Source organism: Ranitomeya variabilis, chromosome 4, assembly GCF_051348905.1.
Source record: "Ranitomeya variabilis isolate aRanVar5 chromosome 4, aRanVar5.hap1, whole genome shotgun sequence".
NCBI lineage: Eukaryota > Metazoa > Chordata > Amphibia > Anura > Dendrobatidae > Ranitomeya > Ranitomeya variabilis.
In genome coordinates, this window is record NC_135235.1 from 45,737,906 (window position 1) to 45,759,165 (window position 21,260).

The 21,260-nt window shown below is 44.4% G+C and overlaps 1 protein-coding gene across 1 annotated transcript in view; it reads left to right on the forward strand.

Moving 5' to 3' along the window:
- Nucleotides 1–19,359, forward strand: part of PPP2R2D (protein phosphatase 2 regulatory subunit Bdelta) — a 40,131-nt gene extending 20,772 nt beyond the window's left edge. Inside the window, exons 9-10 of the mRNA XM_077258436.1 lie at nt 9,196–9,287; nt 17,048–19,359. Coding sequence (XP_077114551.1) covers nt 9,196–9,287; nt 17,048–17,327 — 372 coding nt within the window. The 3' untranslated portion in view covers nt 17,328–19,359. The remainder of the gene's footprint in view (nt 1–9,195; nt 9,288–17,047) is intronic.
- Nucleotides 19,360–21,260: the final 1,901 nt, after the last annotated feature.

Below are 21,260 nucleotides of genomic sequence, written 5' to 3' on the forward strand. Positions count from 1 at the left end.
GTGGGAGCTGTGTCCCCCAATGAATGGCTCGGAGAAAAGGATTTTACGGTGAGTACACAAATCCGTTTCTCCTTCGCCTCATTAGGGGACACAGACCATGGGACGTCCCAAAGCAGTCCCTGGGTGGGGACAACATCCGATCAGGCCCTCTGTAACCGCTACTTACAAGTGCGCCACCGCGGCCTGCAGAGTCCGCCTGCCCAGACTCACATCTGTGGGAATTATAGTGCTTCAAGAATGCATGCGAACTGGACTAATCCACAACCTTGCAGGCGTGCTTTGCCGACGCCTGGTGCCTACATCCTTCGATAGACAGGGAGATAGGCTGACATCTAACACGGAAGGACTCCTGGATGGTGAAACGAATCCACCAGGCTAACATGGCTGATGAAACGGCTAAACCCTTCCTGTAACCATCAGGAAGCCTTCTTAAAAAAGTGTCCGACCTTCGGAAGGACGCCGTCCTCGATACGTACCTACTCAGAGCACTCACTTCGTTGAGATTATGGGGACCCCATTCCATTTTGTAGACTGGAGCCGAAAGAGATGAGGGAAGAACGATGCCCTCATAACAGTGGGAATACAATACCACCTTGGTAAGAAGGGACGGGGATGGCCTGAGGACTACCTTGCCTTGATGGTAATAAGGAAAACAGTCTGAAAGAACAGAGCGACAAGCTCTGAAGACTCATCAGGATGACAAGATCGCAGAGAAAAAAGGGGCGACATTCCCTGATAGAAAAGATCTAACGGTATGCGATAGGGAAGAACTACATGTGAAAACTCCCTGTTGCAAGAAGACGGAAAGATACTAGCTCCGCAACAAAAAACTGACGTGGTCAGTGCGGATCCCTGAGGATCACTGGGGGCCCTTTCTGCTTCCGAAAGGCTTTCGGAAGTAGTGGAAGAGGGCTTATGGAAACTGGTACCATGGAAGAACCAGAGCATGCACTGAGATGGTTCTTGGATCTCGAGGCCGAACCATGAACTCGAGTATATTGGCGTTCAGTCTGGATGCTGTCCGATCTTCAACTGGAGAGCTCCAGTGAAGGCAGATCTGATGGAAGACTTCCCGGTGAAGTTCCCACTCACTTGAGGGGAACCCTGACTGCTGAATATGACTGCAGCCCAGAGTTCTACTCCTGGGATATTTACTGCCGAGATCACCGAGCGATAGATCTCTGCCCATCAGAGAATGTGAGGTACCTCGGCCAAGGCTCCTGACCGTGGGTACCTGCTAGATAATTGACGTATGGCACAGCCGTGGCATTATCCAATTGAATTTGGATGGGGTGACCCGCCAGAAGGCAGTGGACCTGCTGTAGGACTAGCCGTACCATTCATATCCAGAGCAATGATCGGGAGAAGACTGGCATTGGTAGTCACGAATAACCATTGAACCGGGAGAAAGGCCCTGGATGAAGGAGCTCAGAGACTACCCTCTGAAAGCCTGTTTGACTTGCTGAAAGCGAGTGGAGCGAAGGAAACTGCTTCCGTTGTCGTCACCAGTTTTCCTCAGAACCCTTCTAGCAAATCGAATTAAATGAGGGTATGAGTGATCAAGTGCGCAAGCTCCCTGTTGAAGGGCCACAACCTTGTCTCGAGGGAGAATTACCATCCTTCTGGAAGTGTGCAGGATCATCCTCAAAAAGGATCTACTGGGCTGGAAATGAGGAAAACTTGTCTAAGTTTAGCTGCCAGCCCAGGTGAGAGGGTATCGCAAGTGATATAGACGACTCAGCATAGTCCTGGAAGAGAGGCTTGAAAGTCGACCAAATAGGGCAGGATGACCACACCTCTAGGGTGCAAGAGGAACATGACAGCCGCCATGACCCTTGCGAACACTCTGGGTGCGGTAGCAAGGCCGAAGGGCAAGGTCGTGACTTGAAAATGCTGTTCACGAATGGAAAAGTGAAGGAACTTTTGAAGAGGGGAAAAATAGAGACGTGAGGGTAAGCATCCCGAATTACGATGGATGCCAGAAACTGCACCTTTTTCTGTTGAAGTAATGGCTGAGCGGAGGAACTCTCCAAAAAAGGAGTACCTTGTCAAAGGTTGTTAGACGTTTGAGGTCCAGGATCGGTCTTACTTTTCGTTCCTCTTTTTGGAACCAAGATCCCTTAGATCTAGACTGTCGTGGACAACCCTTCCACTGCTGGTTGGGTCTGTAGGAAACATACGATCCTTTGTCCAGAAGATTTGATTGGCCAGCCATACTGTCTTCGGGAAAAGGTTACTGGTGTGAATCAAAGTAGTTAAGGTCTCCGACCAGGAGACCATTGCTCTAGCAACCCATGCGGCGGCTAAGGAACTACCAAAGCCGCAAGATGAAACGAACCAGATTTGCTATCTGACAGTCCGTGGTATTTTTAATTGATGATACATTGGGCAGGGATACTGGTAGGTATACCACAGGAGATTCTACCCGGTTAATCTGCCAAGTGGCAGAATGCGCGGCTGCATCCAGCAGTTCGGGAAAAAGCCGTCTCTTGCCATCGCCGCTCTCTTGACAGTGCAGAGTTAAAAATTAGGAACCCTCGGCCCACCATCCTCTTAACAGGGAAGTGGAGAGGGATCGTCCACCTCCTTGCATCATCGGCTAAATAGTGGTGATGCAGAGGGGGGTGCTCGTACGCCAAAAAGGGTGCCTCTGTACAGCCACAGAGTTCAGGTCCCTGGGTGGACAGGGCAGGTTGTCTGGCGTTAGGCTTGGATGCAGAAGAGGATACATGGAGGTGACAATCCATGTGCTCGTCTGTTGATGGTGTGGGGAGATCGGTGCCCTTTAAAGGACCAGTCGCCCTTAAAAAATCAGACCAGGCATGGCATCCCACGTAGAGGCTTCTGTCCAGTGAATAGCTTATCCGGACTGAATGGCAATTGCTCTACGAGGGAGTTTAGTCTCCTTATGAGGGACACTGTGTAGTGTAGAGCAGAACCGGAGTCCTCGTCAATGTACAGAGATTGGTTGATATAAATAGGTGAATCCATCCTTTTCTGAAGCTCTGGCAAGTCCAGGTCCTAGGCAATATCCGATCCATATTCAGAGCCTTGTTCTCAGCAAATCATTGGTGAGGGATCAGGAAATGAAAACTTCCGTTTTCTAGGCGCGAGTATTATTATTATTTATTTATATAGCACCATTAATTCCATGGTGCTGTACATGAGAAAGGGGTTACATACAGGGTTATAGATATCATTTACAGTAAACAGGTTTACAGTGACACACTGGTACAGAGGGGAGAGGACCCTGTCCTTGCAGACTTACATTCTATGTTTCTAGACGCCTGTACGTTTCTAGAACACTTGCGGCCCCTGCTAGCTGACTGCTCCCATGTAAGAGAGGGACCATGTATATCGGTCCTGCGAGCACTCCAAGCCACAGAGGGTTCACGGAGGGAATCAATCTCTTGGTCAGAGAAACCATGGATTGCGGTCAGTGACGAAGTCTACTGAGGGGAACTAGGTACCCTGGGATAAACTGGGATCAGCGGCTGAGGGCTCCTGTGCACATTTAGGGTGACAGGCTTCGGATTGATCATGTGCCTTTAAGACCAGGGCATACTGGTCATGTGCCTTTAAGATGATGGGGCGGACGCGCTCGTCTGGACTCCGGCTTAGTCCCTGCATTTCTGGCGACCACCGATAGGTAGCCCTGGCGAAAGCGCGTCGAGGCCCTTTCCTGCTCCCACCATGCCGGCGTACTGACACCAGCATGCCTCAAGGTAATATTTTAACATCAGTTGTAGCATACATACATTTTTCCTAGGACTTGGGTTTGCTGGTGCCAGTGACATCCTTATGCTCTGGATTTGAACACCGCTATACATCTTTGGAGATATTTTTACTCCTTTGGGCTACCTCTCTGGGCATGGTATTCACCATTACTTTGCATCTTTATGCCCTTTTGTAGGGTGGCCCCTTTTTGTGATTCCTTTTATATTTCTTACTTATGAGCATATTCCGGTGTGCTGGTGTAGCTAGGATGCTTGGATTTCCTGTGTCTTTATCCAGCAGTTCTCATATGCTGGTGTGGTTCTCCCTGCTTTTTCTAAATCATCTTTTGTCTACGTGTATTTATTGCTATTTTTTTGTATTTGACACTTAATAAAATTGTTTCTGATACCTCTACCGCTTGGTTGTGGATTTTAGGATACATTTATAGTTTCGATGGGTTTTGCATTTTCTCATCTTTACCTTATCCTACAACTTAGTGTGTTCTTATAGGTTTACAGGTAAATATAAGTGACCTGATGATATGGTCCCTGCTGGGAACGGTCCTTTTCCCGAATAGGGATTCTGTGGGGGCATTATTTAGCTAGAAATGTATATAGGGGCGTGATGCTTATCCTCGCACCAGCTATTTGTGATTAGAAGATAATCTCATGTGGCAAAATGGCCAATTTATGCGTCAGGAATTGTGGTTGGTAGCGGTGTATTAATAGGATTACCCTATGGTTATATCACCTAGGTAAGCTGTTGGTCCAGACGATGGCGTCGCTTACTATGTATTACACTATGAATATGTCGCTCTATTTCACCTTCTTCCCCAATTATGTGTTATGCAATTTTAGAACTCGATTCATTGTTTATTAATAAAATTTATATGGACTTTTTGATGAAATTTGACCTTCTATCATCCTTTTTTTTTATTTTGGTCTTGTATGATATTTGATGATAGGTCTGGTAATCCGGTGGACACATGGAATGGGTTAATGTGTAGTGAATAATTAACGTGTCCTTGTCATATTTGTTCTATCCGGGTACTGATGTTGCAGAGTGTGCCCCTTTAATGCAAAAAAAAACATCGCCAGTGTGAGCCGGCCGGGTGGACCAAGATGGCAAACGGGAGTTGCAGAGGTGATAAAAATCTCGCAGAGAGCGAGAAGCGCCAATTTGAGGGGCGGAGCCACAGACACGATGTGGGCGGAGCCTCGAGACTTCCATGAATAGGCCCAAAGCGGGGTTTAACTTTCTGCAGCCAGCGGGAGTGGTAGAAGTGAATGGCGTTGTAGTGGCCGACAAAATTGAGCGCTCCCGTGCCAGGCGAGAAGCACCAGAAAAGTTGGGTGGAGCCGCCGTAGCGCACCATAGTGTGGGTGCGGTTTCCGGGATGCGGCGTACACATCGTCCGAAGCCGGGGGGCTACATTTTTGCAACCGGCCGGAGTGTTAGCTCAGGGAGGTGGCCCACAGGGAAGCCATGGCTGAGGCTGCCTGTCGGCATGTGAATATCCTGCTGCAGAGGCCCACCGCTGATCCACTCACCATCGGTGCGCGTCCCGGCATGGAGCCTCCGCGGATGACTGGGTTTCAGCGCCGAGGAAAGCACACGCACTCTATTCTGCTGCAGGTCAGGTATTGCAGCGTGGACGGTGCAGGGATAGAGGGGTAAACCTCAATCCACCATTCGTTTGTTAGGGAGGTGGAAAGGAGCCGTCCGCCTCCTTGTGCCATCCGCTTTAACAGTGGTGGGACAGTGGGGGCTGCTCGGACGCCATAGAGAGGGGCCTCTGTACATCCACGGAGTTCAGCCCCCGAGTGGACAGGGCCAGTTGTCCGGCATTAGGCCTGGCTCCAGGAGAGGATAAATGGAGGTGACACTTCATATGATCGTCTGTTGATGGTGCGGGGAGATCGGTGCCTTTGAAGGGGCCGTCGCCCCTAAGAATCAGCCCAAGCATGGCATCCCACGTCGCAGGAGAGGATACGGAGAGGCGACACTCTCCTTGCTCGCCTGTTGATGGTTCAGGGAGATCGGAGCCTTGAAAGGATCCTTCGTTGTAGAAAGTAAAATGTAAAAGGTAAAAATAAAATAGAGTTCTTTGGGTCTGAATAGCAGACCCGTCCGTGTGCCTCCTACGGACACTAAGCAAGAACTGGTTAGCTGAGAGCCAGCAGGAGGGTGTATACTGCAGGGGAGGAGCTGAGAGCCAGCAGGAGGGTGTATAATGCAGGGGAGGAGCTGAGAGCCAGCAGGAGGGTGTATACTGCAGGGGAGGAGCTGAGAGCCAGCAGGAGGGTGTATACTGCAGGGGAGGAGCTGAGAGCCAGCAGGAGGGTGTATACTGCAGGGGAGGAGCTGAGAGCCAGCAGGAGGGTGTATACTGCAGGGGAGGAGCTGAGAGCCAGCAGGAGGATGTATACTGCAGGGGAGGAGCTGAGAGCCAGCAGGAGGGTGTATACTGCAGGGGAGGAGCTGAGAGCCAGCAGGAGGGTGTATACTGCAGGGGAGGAGCTGAGAGCCAGCAGGAGGGTGTATACAGCAGGGGAGGAGCTGAGAGCCAGCAGGAGGGTGTATACTGCAGGGGAGGAGCTGAGAGCCAGCAGGAGGGTGTATACTGCAGGGGAGGAGCTGAGAGCCAGCAGGAGGGTGTATACTGCAGGGGAGGAGCTGAGAGCCAGCAGGAGGGTGTATACTGCAGGGGAGGAGCTGAGAGCCAGCAGGAGGGTGTATACTGCAGGGGAGGAGCTGAGAGCCAGCAGGAGGGTGTATACTGCAGGGGAGGAGCTGAGAGCCAGCAGGAGGGTGTATACTGCAGGGGAGGAGCTGAGAGCCAGCAGGAGGGTGTATACTGCAGGGGAGGAGCTGAGAGCCAGCAGGAGGGTGTATACTGCAGGGAGGAGAGAACTTTCTTTGTATCACTTAGTGTCAGCCTCCTAGTGGCAGCAGCTACACCCACGGTCTGTGTCCCCCAATGAGGCGAAGGAGAAATAACACCATTAAAAATACTGATCTATCAAAATATAAATAAATTAATTTGTTCGGTAAACAGCATAACTGAAAAAAAATCAAAACGCCAGAATTATGGTTCTTTGGCCACCACAACATTGCAACAGGAGGCAATCAAAACATCGTATCTACCCCAAAATGGGATCAATTAAAATGTCCTCACCCAGTCCCACATAAGGAAAAATGAAAACGTTTCAGAAACTGGCTGTGAAAACATTAATTTATTTTTTTTTTCACCACCTAAATTTAACCCCTTCATAACCTTGGGATTTTCCGTTTTTCCGTGTTCGTTTTTTGCTCCCCTCCTTCCCAGAGCCATAACTTTTTTTATTTTTCCATCTATATAGCCATGTGAGGGCTTATTTTTTGCGAAACAAGTTGTACTTTTGAACGACATCATTGGTTTTAGCATGTCGTGTACTGGAAAACGGGAAAATTCCAAGTGCGGTGAAAATGCAAAAAAAAAGTGCAATCCCACACTTGTTTTTTGTTTGGCCTTTTTGCTAGGTTCACTAAATGCTAAAACTGACCAGCCATTGTGATTCTCCAGGTCATTACGAGTTCATAGACACCTAACATGACTAGGTTATTTTTTATCTAAGTGGTGAAAAAAATTCCAAACTTTACTAAAAAAAAAAAATTGTGCCATTTTCCGATACCCGCAGCGTCTCCTTTTTTCATGATCTGGGGTCGGTTGAGGGCTTATTTTTTGCGTGCCGAGCTGGCGTTTTTAATGATACCATATTGGTGCAGATACGTTCTTTTGATAGACCGTTATTGCATTTTAATGCAATGTCGCGGGACCAAAAAAAGTAATTCTGGCATTTCAAATTTTTTTCTCGCTACGCTGTTTAGCGATCAGGTTATTGCTTTTATTTTTTATTGCTAGATCGGGCGATTCTGAACGCGGCGATACCAAATATGTGTAGGTTTGATTTTTTTTTTTTGTATGGATTTATTTTGAATGGGGCAAAAGGGGGGTGATTTAAACTTTTATATTTTTTTTTTACTTGTGTTTTTTTTTTTTTTTACTTTTGCCATGCTTCAATAGCCTAGAATAGAAGCTGGCACAACTCGATCGCCTGATCATCAGATCGCTGCTATGCAGGTGTGCTATGAGCGCCGACCACAGGGTGGCGCTCACAGCTATCCGGCATCAGTAACCATAGAGGTCTCAAGGACCTCTATGGTTACTCTGCAGAAGCATCGCTGACCCCCGATCATGTGACGGGGGTCAGCGATGCGCTCATTTCCGTCCGGAAGCGCCGGTTAAATGCCGCTGTCAGCGTTTGACAGCGGCATTTAACTAGTTAATAGCGGCGGGTGAATCGCGATTTCACCCGCCGCTATTGCGGGCACATGTCAGCTGTTCAAAACAGCTGACATGTCCGGCTTTGATGCGGGCTCACCGCCGGAGCCCTGCATCAAAGAGGGGGATCTGACCTCAGACGTACTATCCGTCCGAGGTCAAAGGGTTTTTAAAAAAAAAAAAAAAAAAAAGTGTTTGGCATCAGCGTACTTGTATTGACCTGAGGAATTATATTACCAGGTCAGTTTTACCATATAGTGAACACGGTATAGAATGCCTTAAAAAAAATATATATATATATATATATTGAATTTTTGTTGTTGCTATTCCACCACCCTTTAAATTTCCCCCCCCATCCCTTTCCTTAAGGCTATGTGCACACGTCAGGATTTCTTGCAGAAATTTCCTTAACAAAACCGGACATTTTCTGCAAGAAATCCGCATGCGTCTTTTGTGCGTTTTTTTTTCCGGAGCTTCCCAATGCATTAAATAGCTGCAAAAACGCAAAAAATCCGCAAAATTAATGAACATGCTGCGTTTTTTACCACAATGTGTTTTTTTCACGGGAAAAAAAAACGCATCATGCGCACAAAAATTGCAGAATGCATTAAAAATGATGGGATGCTTATGTATGCGTTTTTTCTGCGGTAACGGCCGAAAAAACGCGAAAAATCCTGAACGTGTGCACATTGGATAAAATGTAGGAAAAAAAAAAAAAAATTATGGCAATAATAAGCAAAAAAATATTTTGATGATCACACTTCGTTGCCACCCCGACAGCTCCACTTTCGGCTTCTGCTTGAAACAGGAAAGTGGATCCTCTTTCAGCTCTTCCTTGGATCTGTGCGAGAAGGGGACTGACTGCTCATTTCATCCACTAAGCCAGCCCCCTTTTCTGTCTGAGCTGATCCATAGACAGAAGTGGGATGGCTTATATAATGAAATTAGTAAGTAGTAAGCTAATCCTTTTCACACGCATCATGTGCCAACTTGTTTTACTTTCCTTTTTCATGCAGAAGCCGGAAACGCTGTCCCCATGCGGAAACTGTGACACCTTTTGTATATAGTTAATCATTTCTAAATATAAACAAGTGGACAGCTCCTTTAGTGTTGTATGCTCATGCATGCTAATCTTTACCAACCCTCCCCCTCAGGTTCATGAATATCTTCGAAGCAAGCTTTGCTCCCTGTATGAAAATGACTGCATCTTTGACAAGTTTGAATGCTGCTGGAATGGATCAGACAGGTTAGTTAATGCACATTTTCTAAAAAAAAATGATTTTGATGACTACTTGCAAAGTTGTTGTTTTTCCCTTTGTGTATGGTCAGAGGCAGGTTTGCCTAACTTTTTTCATTGCTCTCCTGCTTAAACCTTTCCATTTGTTGGTTGTTCACCACAATGTGCCACTTTTGTAGTGTAAAAAAAGTGGCATAAGTGGCTCCATAAATACCACCATTGTCATACTTCTGTAAGTTGTTTATGTCCACTACAAGTCTGAAGAGACATGTAATACGTTGCAGCAGTTTGGGGGCATTGTACATTAACCCCTTCATGACCTTGCAATTTTTTAGGTTTTTTTTTAACTTTTGTTTTTTTCCTCCCCTTTTTCCAAGAGCCATATTTTTTTTTTTGTCAATATAGACGTACGAGGGTTTGTCTTTTGCGGGCCGAGTTGTACTTTTGAATGACACTATTGATTGAAAAACTGCAATTACACACATTGTTTTTTGGGTAGTTTATTTACCATGTTCACTATATGGTAAAACTGACCTGATCTGGATCTGGGCTGGGTGAGGGCTTATTTTGCGCTCTCTGTGCTGACTCCTTGTTTTTTTTTTTTTTTGTTTTTTTTTTATTTATTGGGGTAGATACGATGTTTAGATTGCAATAAGAGGCAATGCCGCAGCGGCCAAAAAATTCTAGTTTTTTTTTTTTATTATTTTCTCGTTACTTAGTTTACTAATTGGATTACCATATATACTCGAGTATAAGCCGAGATTTTCAGCCCATTTTTTTTGGCTGAAAGTCCCCCTCTCGGCTTATACTCAAGTTATACCCAGGGGTCAGCAGGGAAGGGGGAGCGGGGGCTGTGTAATTATACTCACCTGCTCCTGGTTCTGTCCCTGCAGGTCCCTGGTTCTCCCGGCGCCTCAGCTTCTTCCTGTACTAAGCGGTCACATGGTACCGCTCATTACCATAATGAATATGCGGCTCTACCTCCCATAGGGGTGGAGCCGCATATTCATTACTGCAATGAGCGGTACCATGTGACCGCTCAATACAGGATGAAGCTGCTGCGCCTTTGAACCAGAGACTGCACTGCGACAGGAGCAGGTGAGTATAAGAGGGAGCGCTGCGCGATATTCACCTCTCCTCGTTCCAGCCGCCGCTCCGTCTTCAGCATTTTCAGCAGTGACACTCAGGTCAGAGGGCGCGGTGACGTGGTTAGTGCGCGCTCTCTGCCTGAACGTCAGTGCAGAAGACGCCGAAGACGGAGCTGCGGCTGGAACGAGGAGAGGTGAATATTTAACCCCTTAGTGACAGAGCCAATTTGGTACTTAATGACCGAGCCAATTTTTACAATTCTGACCACTGTCACTTTATGAGGTCATAACTCGGGAACGCTTCAACAGATCCTGCTGATTCTGAGATTTTCTCGTGACATATTGTACTTCATGTTAGTGGTAACATTTCTTCGATATTACTTGCGTTTATTTATTAAAAAATGGAAATATGGCGAAAATTTTGCAATTTTCAAAATTTGAATTTTTATTCCCTTACATCAGAGAGATATGTCACACAAAATGGTCAATAAATAACATTTCCCATATGTCTACTTTACATCAGCACAATTTTGGAAAAAAATATATATATATTAGGGAGTTATAAGGGTTAAAATTTGACCAGCAATTTCTTATTTTTACAGCAAAATTTACTAAACCATTTTTTTTAGGGACCACCTCACATTTGAAGTCAGTTTGAGGGGTCTATATGGCTGAAAATACCCAAAAGTGACACCATTCTAAAAACTGCACCCCTCAAGGTGCGCAAAACCACATTCAAGAAGTTTATTAACCCTTCAGGTGCTTCACGAGAGCTAAAGCAATGTGGAAGGAAAAAATGAACATTTTACTTTTTTTCACAAACATTTTACTTCAGAACCAATTTTTTTTATTTTCATAAGTGTAAAAAAAGAAAATGAACCACATAATTTGTTGTGCAATTTGTCTGGAGAATGTCGATACGTCATATGTGGGGGGGACCACTTTTTGGGTGCACAGCAGAGCTCCGAAGGGAAAGAGCGCCATTTGACTTTTTCAACACAGAATTCCCTGGAATTGAGATCGAACACCATGTCGCGTTTGGAGAGCCGCTGATGCGCCTAAACAGTGGAAACCCCCCAAAAGTGACCCCATTTTGGAAACTAGACCCCCTAAGGAACTTATCGAGGTGTGTGGTCAACACTTTGAACCCCCAAGTGCTTCACACAAGTTTATAATGTAGAGCCGAAAAAATTAAAAATCATTTTTTTTTCACAAGAATGATCTTTTCACCCCCAATTTTTTATTTTCCCAAGGGTAGCAAGAGAAATTGGTTCCCAAAAGTTGTTGTGCAATTTGTCCTGAGTATGTCGATACCCCGTATGTGGGGGTAAACCTCTGTTTGGGTGCACAGTAGAGCTCAGAAGGGAAGGAGCGCCGTTTGACTTTTTAATCTCTTAATTGTGAGAGCGGACGCCATTTTGGGTTTGTAGATGTGCCTAACAGCAGAAACCCCCCACAACTGACCCTGTTTTGGAAACTACACCCCTCAAAGAATTTAATCAGGGGTATATTGAGCAATTTGAACCCACATGTACGACACAGAGTTTGATAACATTAGGTCGGCATACTGAAAAAATTCATTTTTTTCCACGAGAATCTTGTTTTAGACCTGAATGTCTCACTTTTTCAGAAATAACATCAAAAAGTGGACCCCACAATTCGTTACCCACTTTATTATGAGTGCAGCGATATCCCATATGTAGTCAAAAAGTTCTGTTTGGACAAATGGCAGGGCTTGGACAGAAAGGGGCACAATGTGACAAATTTGGCTTTATTTGAAATTGAAGATCCAGGACCCATTCAAAGCTTCTAGAGACATTGAGCAAAAAAGAAAATCCTTCCAGGAATTATTACTCACAGAGGGAGGCATGCTCCTAAAACACATTGGCTGACTATAAAATTGGTCTTGCTAACAAAACAGTTGTCCCGCATTTGCGTATATTGTAGCAGGAAGAATAAACTGTACTGGAATGAAGGGCAAAATGTGTAGGAAAATGCAGCCAACTATGTGGCAAATCGGAGTTTGTTCCAAAGATGAAAGAACACCATCAGGGCTAGAATGGCAGACACTTTCAGAGACTGGTCGTACAACGTCCTTTTAGCTCCATCAATCCCTATATGGGGACAAATGTGCCAATAGACGTGGTACACCATAGCAAGCTCCCACCCGCCAAGGTCAGAACCGCTATATGCACAAAACAACCAGTTCTCTATAGAAAGTATTGTCTGGTACCAGAGGTTCGGCAAGAACCATAAAGTAAAGCCCATAGTGTATAAGTACGGAACTTCCTAATTTTTTTAGAAATCCTACAATAAAATGATCATGCCCGTATCATCAACATAAATATAAGTAATATAAATGGAAGCCAAAGTTTTGTGTAGCAAGACAGTCATAAAAAATGGTCAAAAATAGATAAATGGTCAAAAATGTTTGAGTAATCAAGTCCTAGAATTCATTTTCAGATGATCTCACTTTTCAAGATCATTTCTGGGGTCCACATTCTAACGCTTATTGACATGGGTACGTGGACGAGAATTTGTTGGAATAGTAGTTTGGCATGGGATTGATCAAGTTCTAGAATTGTCAGATGACCTGACTTTGCAAGAACATTTGTGGGGTCCACACTCTAGAGCGTACAGACGTGGGTACGTGGATGAGAATTTGTTGGGATAGTAGTTTGGTATGGGATTGATCAAGTTCTAGAATTTTCAGATGACCTGACTTTGCAAGAACATTTGTGGGGTCCACACTCTAGAGCGTACAGACGTGGGTACGTGGATGAGAATTTGTTGGGATAGTAGTTTGGTATGGGATTGATCAAGTTCTGGAATTAATTATGAAATGGGGTAAAATGGGATCTACTAATTAAAATAATATTTATCAATTGTTCCAAATTGTACTACTTGGGCCACTAAGCAGAAAATAAAAATTATTGAAAAAAAAAACCAAACTAATAATTGTAGGTGGTGTGGTAGGTCTCAAAACAGGGGGAGATACAAAGGTCTGGTTGGGATGGGCATGTGGGGCAATAGAATCGGGAATCACTCCGTCTGCCATGCTTTCTGCAAACTCTGCACCTTTTTTGAGGATACCTTTGGGTGGGAGTGACAGGGACAGGGTGAGGAAAATGGCGTTCTGAAAGTCTCCGGGAATCCTCAGAGTCGAAGGCTTCCCCCGGTGCCATGGACTCAAATATGAGGCTCTCTACAACTTTTTCCTGAAAGTGCAGGAACGTAAGTGGTCCTTGTGATTTTTTTATATAGGACAAAACTGTTATATGTGGCAGTTTGGATTAGATAGATTGCCACCTTTTTATACCATGCCCTGGTCTTCCTCTTGACCAGGTATGGTTGCAGAACCTGGTCTGACAAGTCTACGCCACCCATGTGTTTGTTGTAGTCTGTGACGCAGACAGGTTTTTCTTTGTCCCTGGTGGCACCCCTCTCTCTGACCGTCACAGTGGTGTCCGTATGCAGTGTGGAAAGCATGTAGACGTCCTTCCTGTCTTTCCACTTCACTGCAAGAAGTTGGTCGCTTGCAAGTGAGAATGACGCCCCCCTCTCCAAGCGTCTGGACACCAACTGTGACGGAAGCCCCACTCTATTTTTCCTCACTGTCCCACAGGCCCCTGTATTTGCAGCATGGAGGGATTTGTATAGGGGGATGCTCGTGTAATAGTTGTCCGTATACACGTGGTACCCTTGATTGAGAAAGGGCGTCATTAGCTCCCAGACAATTTTGCCTGGGATACCAATTGTCTGGGGGCAGTTTGGGGGGTTTATTTGGCGGTCCCTACCTTCATAAATTAAAAAGGTGGACGTGTACCCTGATGAGCTCTCGCATGCTTTGTATAAGTTTATGCCGTATTTGGCTCTCTTGGAGGGAATAAATTGGCGGAATGACAGACGGCCCTTGTAGCTCATCAAGGACTCGTCGACTGCCACATTTTGCTCTGGGGTATAGGAATTTAGAAAGGAAGTTTTTAGGAGGGAAATTAGGGGTCTTAATTTATTTAGCCGATCGTAGTTGGGGTCAGTTCTTGGGAGGGCTTGGGAATTGTCACTAAAGTGGAGGAATCTCATCAGGGCTTCGTAACGGACTCGGGTCATGACTGCTGCAAATACAGGGGTGCTGTGGACAGCTTTTGTTGCCCAGTAAGAGCGGAGAGTGGGTTTTTTTACTATACCCATATTCAGGGTGAGGCCTAAGAATTTTTTTATTTCGGGGACATTTGTGGGGATCCAGGAACGGGAATGAAAGGCATTGGGTTTTTGGGAAATATACTGGCGGGCATATAGGTTGGTTTGGTGGACGATTAATTGCAGGACTTCGGGGCTAATGAAAATTTCAAAAAAATCAATGGGGGTAAAATTGGCGACATTTACTTTTATTCCAGGGACTGCAGAAAAAGGGGGAATTTGAGGGGAAAAAGAGGTGTCATTATACCACAGCGGTGGGGGGACTGCGGTACTTGGTCCTGCCTCTGAAGCTTCAGCAGTGACGACCGACTCCGCTACCATCGGGCCAGGGGATCCTGTGGAGGAAGAGTCGTCATCACTGTCTGAAAACTGCTCAGCTTCAGAGGCAGATTCTGTTTCGCTGCCGGAGCAAAGCAGGCTGTAAGCTTGCTCCGCGCTGAAAGTTCTGCGGGCCATTTTATTTATTTCCAACCCTAACCCTAAAAAAATGTTTTAAAAAAAATTATAATATTTTTTTTTTTTTTTTTTTATAATCCCCTGCTTATGATGCAGGGATTACGGAGAACGGGGGTGGGTAAATTCGATGCTGGCGGATATAGAAATGGCTTTTTTTATTACTGACAGGGCAGCGCTTGATATGTAGTCTCTCTCTCTTCTCTCCCAGAACAACTACAAGGAGAGAAGAGAGAGGTACAGCCCAAGTGCTGCCATATTTATCAAACATTAGGGGTTTTGATCACTGTGATAGGACATATCACAGTAATCAAAACCCAGCAGCCTATGAGAAAATTCTCACAGGTTGCTGGGTCTCTGCTGGCAGATCATGGCAGGCGCACTGCGCATGCGCCCGCCATTTTCTTCCAGCAGAGAAGAAGGGGGGCCGGGAGCTGTGGGCTGGGGACCGGGGACAGGGGGACACACCGGAGGTATGGTGGGGGGCTCTGGGGACTCTATTTCTCTCCCTTCTGATGTACGATCACATCAGAGGGGAGAGAAATGAAAAGCAAACTTTTTTTTTTTTTTTTTTACAAACTATATACAGCGATCGCAACCCCGGGGGTCTGTAAAGACCCCCGGGATTGCGATCGCTCCAGGGGTCGGTAAAAACCGACCCCAATACACTGCGGGGAGGCTGGGTTCTGGCGGCCGGAGTTATGTTTTGGCGGGCGCATCTGCTCATGCGCCCGCCATTTTGGAGCACTAGGAAGGAGGAGGAGGGTCGGGGACCGGGGGGGGACCTTTTTCGGTACATAAGGTACCGTGGGGGGCTCGGGGGACCCTATTTCTCTCCCCTCTAATGTGCGATCACATTAGAGGGGAGAGAAAGAAAACGCAAGTCCGGATTTTTTTTTTTTTTTTTTTTTTGCGATCGCCGGTAAACTGTTAATTACCGGCGATCGCAAAAGCGGGGTCGGTAAAAACCGACCCGAATCATGTTCTCTGGGGTCTCGGCTACCCCCGGCAGCCGAGACCCCGGAGAAAATCGGACTGTGGGGGGCGCTATACACTTTTTCCACAGCGCCGTTAATTAACGGCGCTGTGGTTTAAGTACCCTTAGCGGCCGCCGTTAAAAGGCGTATCGGCGGTCGTTAAGGGGTTAAAGTGTCGGGGGCCTGAGCGACAAGAGGCGAGTATGTGATTTTTTTTTTGATTTTTTTTTCTTTTAATCGCAGTAACAGCAAATGGGGCAAGTGTCTATATGGAGCATCTTATGGGGCCATAATCGACGTTTGTGCAGGATTATATGTTGCAAATATCTTTATGGAGCATCTTATGGGGTCATAATTAACATTTGTGCAGCATTATGTGGGGCAAATATCTTTATGGAGCATCTTATGGGACCATAATTAACGTTTGTGCAGCACTATATGGGACAAATATATCTATGGAGAATCTTATGGGGCCGTAATCAACATTTGTGGAGCATATTACGGGGCAAATGTGTCTATGGAGCATCTTATGGGGCAATTATTAACCTTTATGCAGGATTATATGGGGCATATTTTTGTCTGGAGCATCTTATGGGGCCCATCATAAACTTTATGGAGCATTATATGTCTGAATGTCCGCAAATTTGTCCGCATCCTGTGGCCCTCCCTACTGTTAAACTACAACTTCCAGCATATTCTATAGAATTGAAATTTTCCCTTCATCCATGACAGCACCTGTATATTCAGGTGTGCGATCATGGGTTTTGGTGAAACCGGCTACCGGTAAGTGACCTTGGTGTTTTCCCTTCACCCATGACCGCACATCTGAATATACAGGTGCTCTCATGGGTTCTGGAAAAAACGGCTACCGGTAAGTAACCTTGATGTTTTCAGAACCACTTGATTGACGCAGGTTGTTGACGCAGGTTGCTGACCTCCAACCTAAAATAAATCTCGTGCTACAAAGTCTCTTTGCTGCCCCGGCCTAAATAGAGCTTGCGTGATTTCTTGTATGTAATGATTTGTTTGTTTTTTTTTTATTCCTCCCCAGTGCGATTATGACTGGCTCTTACAACAACTTCTTCAGAATGTTTGACAGAAACACACGCCGGGATATCACCTTGGAAGCATCGAGGGAGAGCAGCAAACCACGTGCCATTTTAAAGCCAAGGAAAGTCTGTACCGGCGGTAAGAGGAAGAAAGACGAGATCAACGTCGACAGCCTAGATTTCAACAAAAAGATTCTACATACTGCATGGCACCCAAAAGAGAATATTATCGCTGTTGCTGCCACCAATAATTTGTATATATTTCAGGACAAAGTTAATTAAAGATGGCATTTTCTTTTTTTTTTTTTTTTTTCTTTTCAATTTTTTTTTTTTTTTGTTGTTTTTTTTTTCCGAGGACAAAGTCTTGTTCTTGCATAGTTAAACCTAGTAAGACATTGGACTTCACTGTCCTTCCGGTAAAGAACGCGGATGCACTTCCCTCTGTAGAAAATAAAACACAAAAAGAGAAAAAAAATAACTAGAAAGCTGACCTGGATTTTATTTCATGCCAGCACTCTGTTATCAGTGGTGTGGAAGAGAGGGCCCTACATCCAAATCCCCAAATGCAAACCTGGTATGAGCTTATCTGACTGAGGCTGGTGCTCAACGTGTCATTTGTAGCCTTACTTCCATTTCATAGACCAAAACCGTAACCGCAGGGAAATCAGATTTTCTTTTCCACAATTTTTTTTTTTTTATATATCTGCTTCGCATTAATTGGATGTCCTAAAAACACGATGCATTATGTAAATGCCTGCAACATTCCTTCTCTGGCCTTTAGCTTTGAGCAAATCGATTCGCAAGACCCTGGTCCAGTGGCTACCAGGCAGATGTCCTGCAAACCTCCTTACCTTCCGGAATCCCAGCGCTGCTTCTGATTCTTAGGCCCACTCCTAAGTCATCGGTGCGATATGACGTAGCGCCAGACTGGCTAATCTGAAGAGGAGCTGGGCATGCCACGAGGCGGTTTGCAGGGATTCCATACGGCAGTAACGATATACTGACCTGGATGCTGGACTGAGGTCATGCGAATACATTCACTCATCTCTACTGGCCTCTCTTAGATAATTTTACATTTTGGCACATACAATCTGGGCTTAAGTGTAAACCGTTTTTGGATTTAAATTTTTTATTTTTTTCCCTCCCATGTTTATTTACTGTATTAATAACCACATTTAATTGTGGTAACCACTTAATAAAATGACAAGGTAAAGTGTTTTTAAATTTGATCTTGCGTATTCAGTCTTTTCATTTTATTTTTTCATTCTTTGCACGCTCCATCATCATTGCTAGACAATTGCACTTATTGGTGCAGTACAATTTTCAAGGTTTTTATTTATTTTTTGCATGATGCATTGTATTCCAAGTATGATGGAAAGTTCAGTCGTACACTGGCTATAAAAGAATATTTGGGGAACTTGTTTTTGTTTTTTCTGCATCAAATTTAGATGAAAGACCTTTTTATTTATCATTTAAAAAAAGAAAAAAAAAAAGAAACTTTCTGTAGACAACATAATGGTTATGCCTGTGAACTTGGGCCCCGATAAAATATGGGGATTTTTGCACAGTATTATGCAGAACGGTTATAACGTGACCATAATTGACTAATCATACCTAATGTGCATTATTTTATGATTTATATATTTTTCTAGGTTTTTTTATATATATTTTTCATGTCGTTTTTTTTCTGTCATTGCACTTGGACTCAATGTTTTGTTTTTTGTTTTTTTAATTTGCAAATGCCAAACTTTTTTCTTTTTTTCTTCTCTCTTCCTTTTATTTCTTAAAACATCAAAAGGTAGCCTCAATGAACAAATGGGTTTGATTAGGAAAATGCTTAACACTCATTTCTGTTTCCTAAAGCTGAGTCCTAAATACAGTTTAGCTTTAGGAAACACGGACTGGTACCAACTTCGATGATTTTGTGCCTCCATGATGATGGGTTGATCTGCAGTCCTTGTAATAGAATCAGTGGTCGGTTATGGTAATATGCAAGAACAAAATATGTACCTCATCCCTAATTATTGTCAATAGTGCCACTCATCACTAAAGCCTGAAATTCGGTTTTTAAATAAAAAAAAAAAAAATCCTTTAAGGTATGATTTGATGGGGGGGGGGGGTTTAAAATCTTGTATATTGGTTGTCACCATTTCCAAATGCAAAATTGTGGAATTTTTTTTTTTTCCTTTTTCTGGCCATGAAATTTGACCACATACATTAAAAGAACGCAAATAGGCCTATACAACAGGATTGTATATATTTGTTCAATTATTTTGACCAAAAAAGTGTAATAAATTTTAAATGTTTACCTGAATTTACTTTGATGTGGTAACTTTATTAATAGTTTAGCACAAGTGTATTTTACTAATAAGAATGCTTGAAGTGAATAGGTTACGGAAAATGTCCATTTTAAGTGATATATTTAATAACTGGTGATGAGCGGCATGCTCGTGTGCTAATAGATTATCTTCAGTATAGTCCCCGCGGCTGCATGTCTCAGGGCTGTCAATCTGCTGCGAGTCATGCAGCCGCAGGGACTCTAATATTCGTACGCTGAAGATAATCTATTAGCAAACGAGCATGCTCGCTCATCGCTAGAACTAATAAAGAAAAACAAAAAAATGTCTTGCAACTTTCACATCAGCCCTTAAACCGAATAGTAGGCTCATACTTCCTGTTCTGTTCAGATCATTTTCAGCAGCCACATGGACAAAGGCAACTGATTTACTGACTTGTATAGTAGTACAGTATTTTCTAGGCATGCTCTGTCCGGGCAGAAGTCGTGATGAAGGGAGGGGGAGAATGTGAGCTGTAACATTGTGAATGGGGGAGTCCTGTGTTAGCGGTCATCATAATACTGTCTGTGATGAAAATGAGACTACTGAAAAGTGATCTGTATGGCACTGGATTGGTGGCCAGTGTGAAAATATGAAGACTTGCTCTTGTTTTGTAATAGTGATATATAAATACGGTATATAAATTTAATTTTTGTTTAATATGAAAACCTGATGACCCATTGTTTGAGAATGTTGTTTTTTTGTTTTTTTTCCATTGTTTTGACTGAGTGTAAGAACACTGTTTGTCCAAAACTGTGAAGGCATCGGCCATTTAACTGCGTTGGTCATGAAACGTTGTTTGCCAGGTGACCGGTGAGGGACACACTTTGCTGAGATCAGAGGAATGGCGCTATTGCCGATGGTCCAACCTACACCAATCAAATGATAGGCGAGGGCATGGTTCAGAATTTCCATTCCTCTACTGTAGTTTTGAAGATTTAGACTGGATACCAATCTTGAAAGGCAGTAGTAGCAGAAGGAAGGAGATTAAGTATAATGACAATACATTAGGGTGTCCAGGAGCACGCAGACACCCACTATTCAGGGAATTGCTGCTTATGAGAATATGCTGCCGGTTGCCGTTCTCTGCACAGCCGGATTGCTAGTATCAAGACTCACCGTCCCTTCCAAACAGACAAATGTGAAGAGGTGCACACTAAGAGATTCGCTCTATATGTAACACATTAAAGCTGCACTTTGAAATGCTATAGTTTGTAAAAGAAGTTAAAAAATTAAGGTACTTTGGCTCCATAAATTGGCTAATTCATGTGTGCCCAACAGTCAGCGCCAAGGCGTATCCCCCTCTGTTGGGACCCTAACCTCACATACCCCAGGAGAGGTTAGGGTCCTAAGAGAGGTATGCTTTGTAACCTCTCCGGGGCTAAAAGGTATCATGTGAGGTTAGGGTCCCAACAGAGGGGGGTACGCCTTGGCGCTGACTGTTGGGCACACATGAATTAGCTAAGTACCTTCATTTTTTTTTTTTTTTTGCATATTTACTAGAGAAGTAATGCAATTTCATATATTCAATGTTTCAGCTTTAATTTTAGTCGGATTTCTAGGCCCAACTTTGCACCGTAAAAATTAGCAACTCTGCCCACTCAGGATCATAGGTGGTTCCATACGTCAAGACTCCCACCGATTATACAGTAATTGCATTTCCTAGTGACTGTTGCATATATAATAGCAGGTACACATGATCTGACACTTTATCCTTCACCCCCAAAAAGAGATGAAATCACCAGCGTTAAAAGATCATACTTTGTAATGTATAGAAGATTGCAGCCCCTTACAACAAGATTGCTTCTTGACAGCGCCAAGTATGAAAAGAATGCAGCCGATCGGCGTTAGGAACACTAACAACTTTATTTGTCTACTT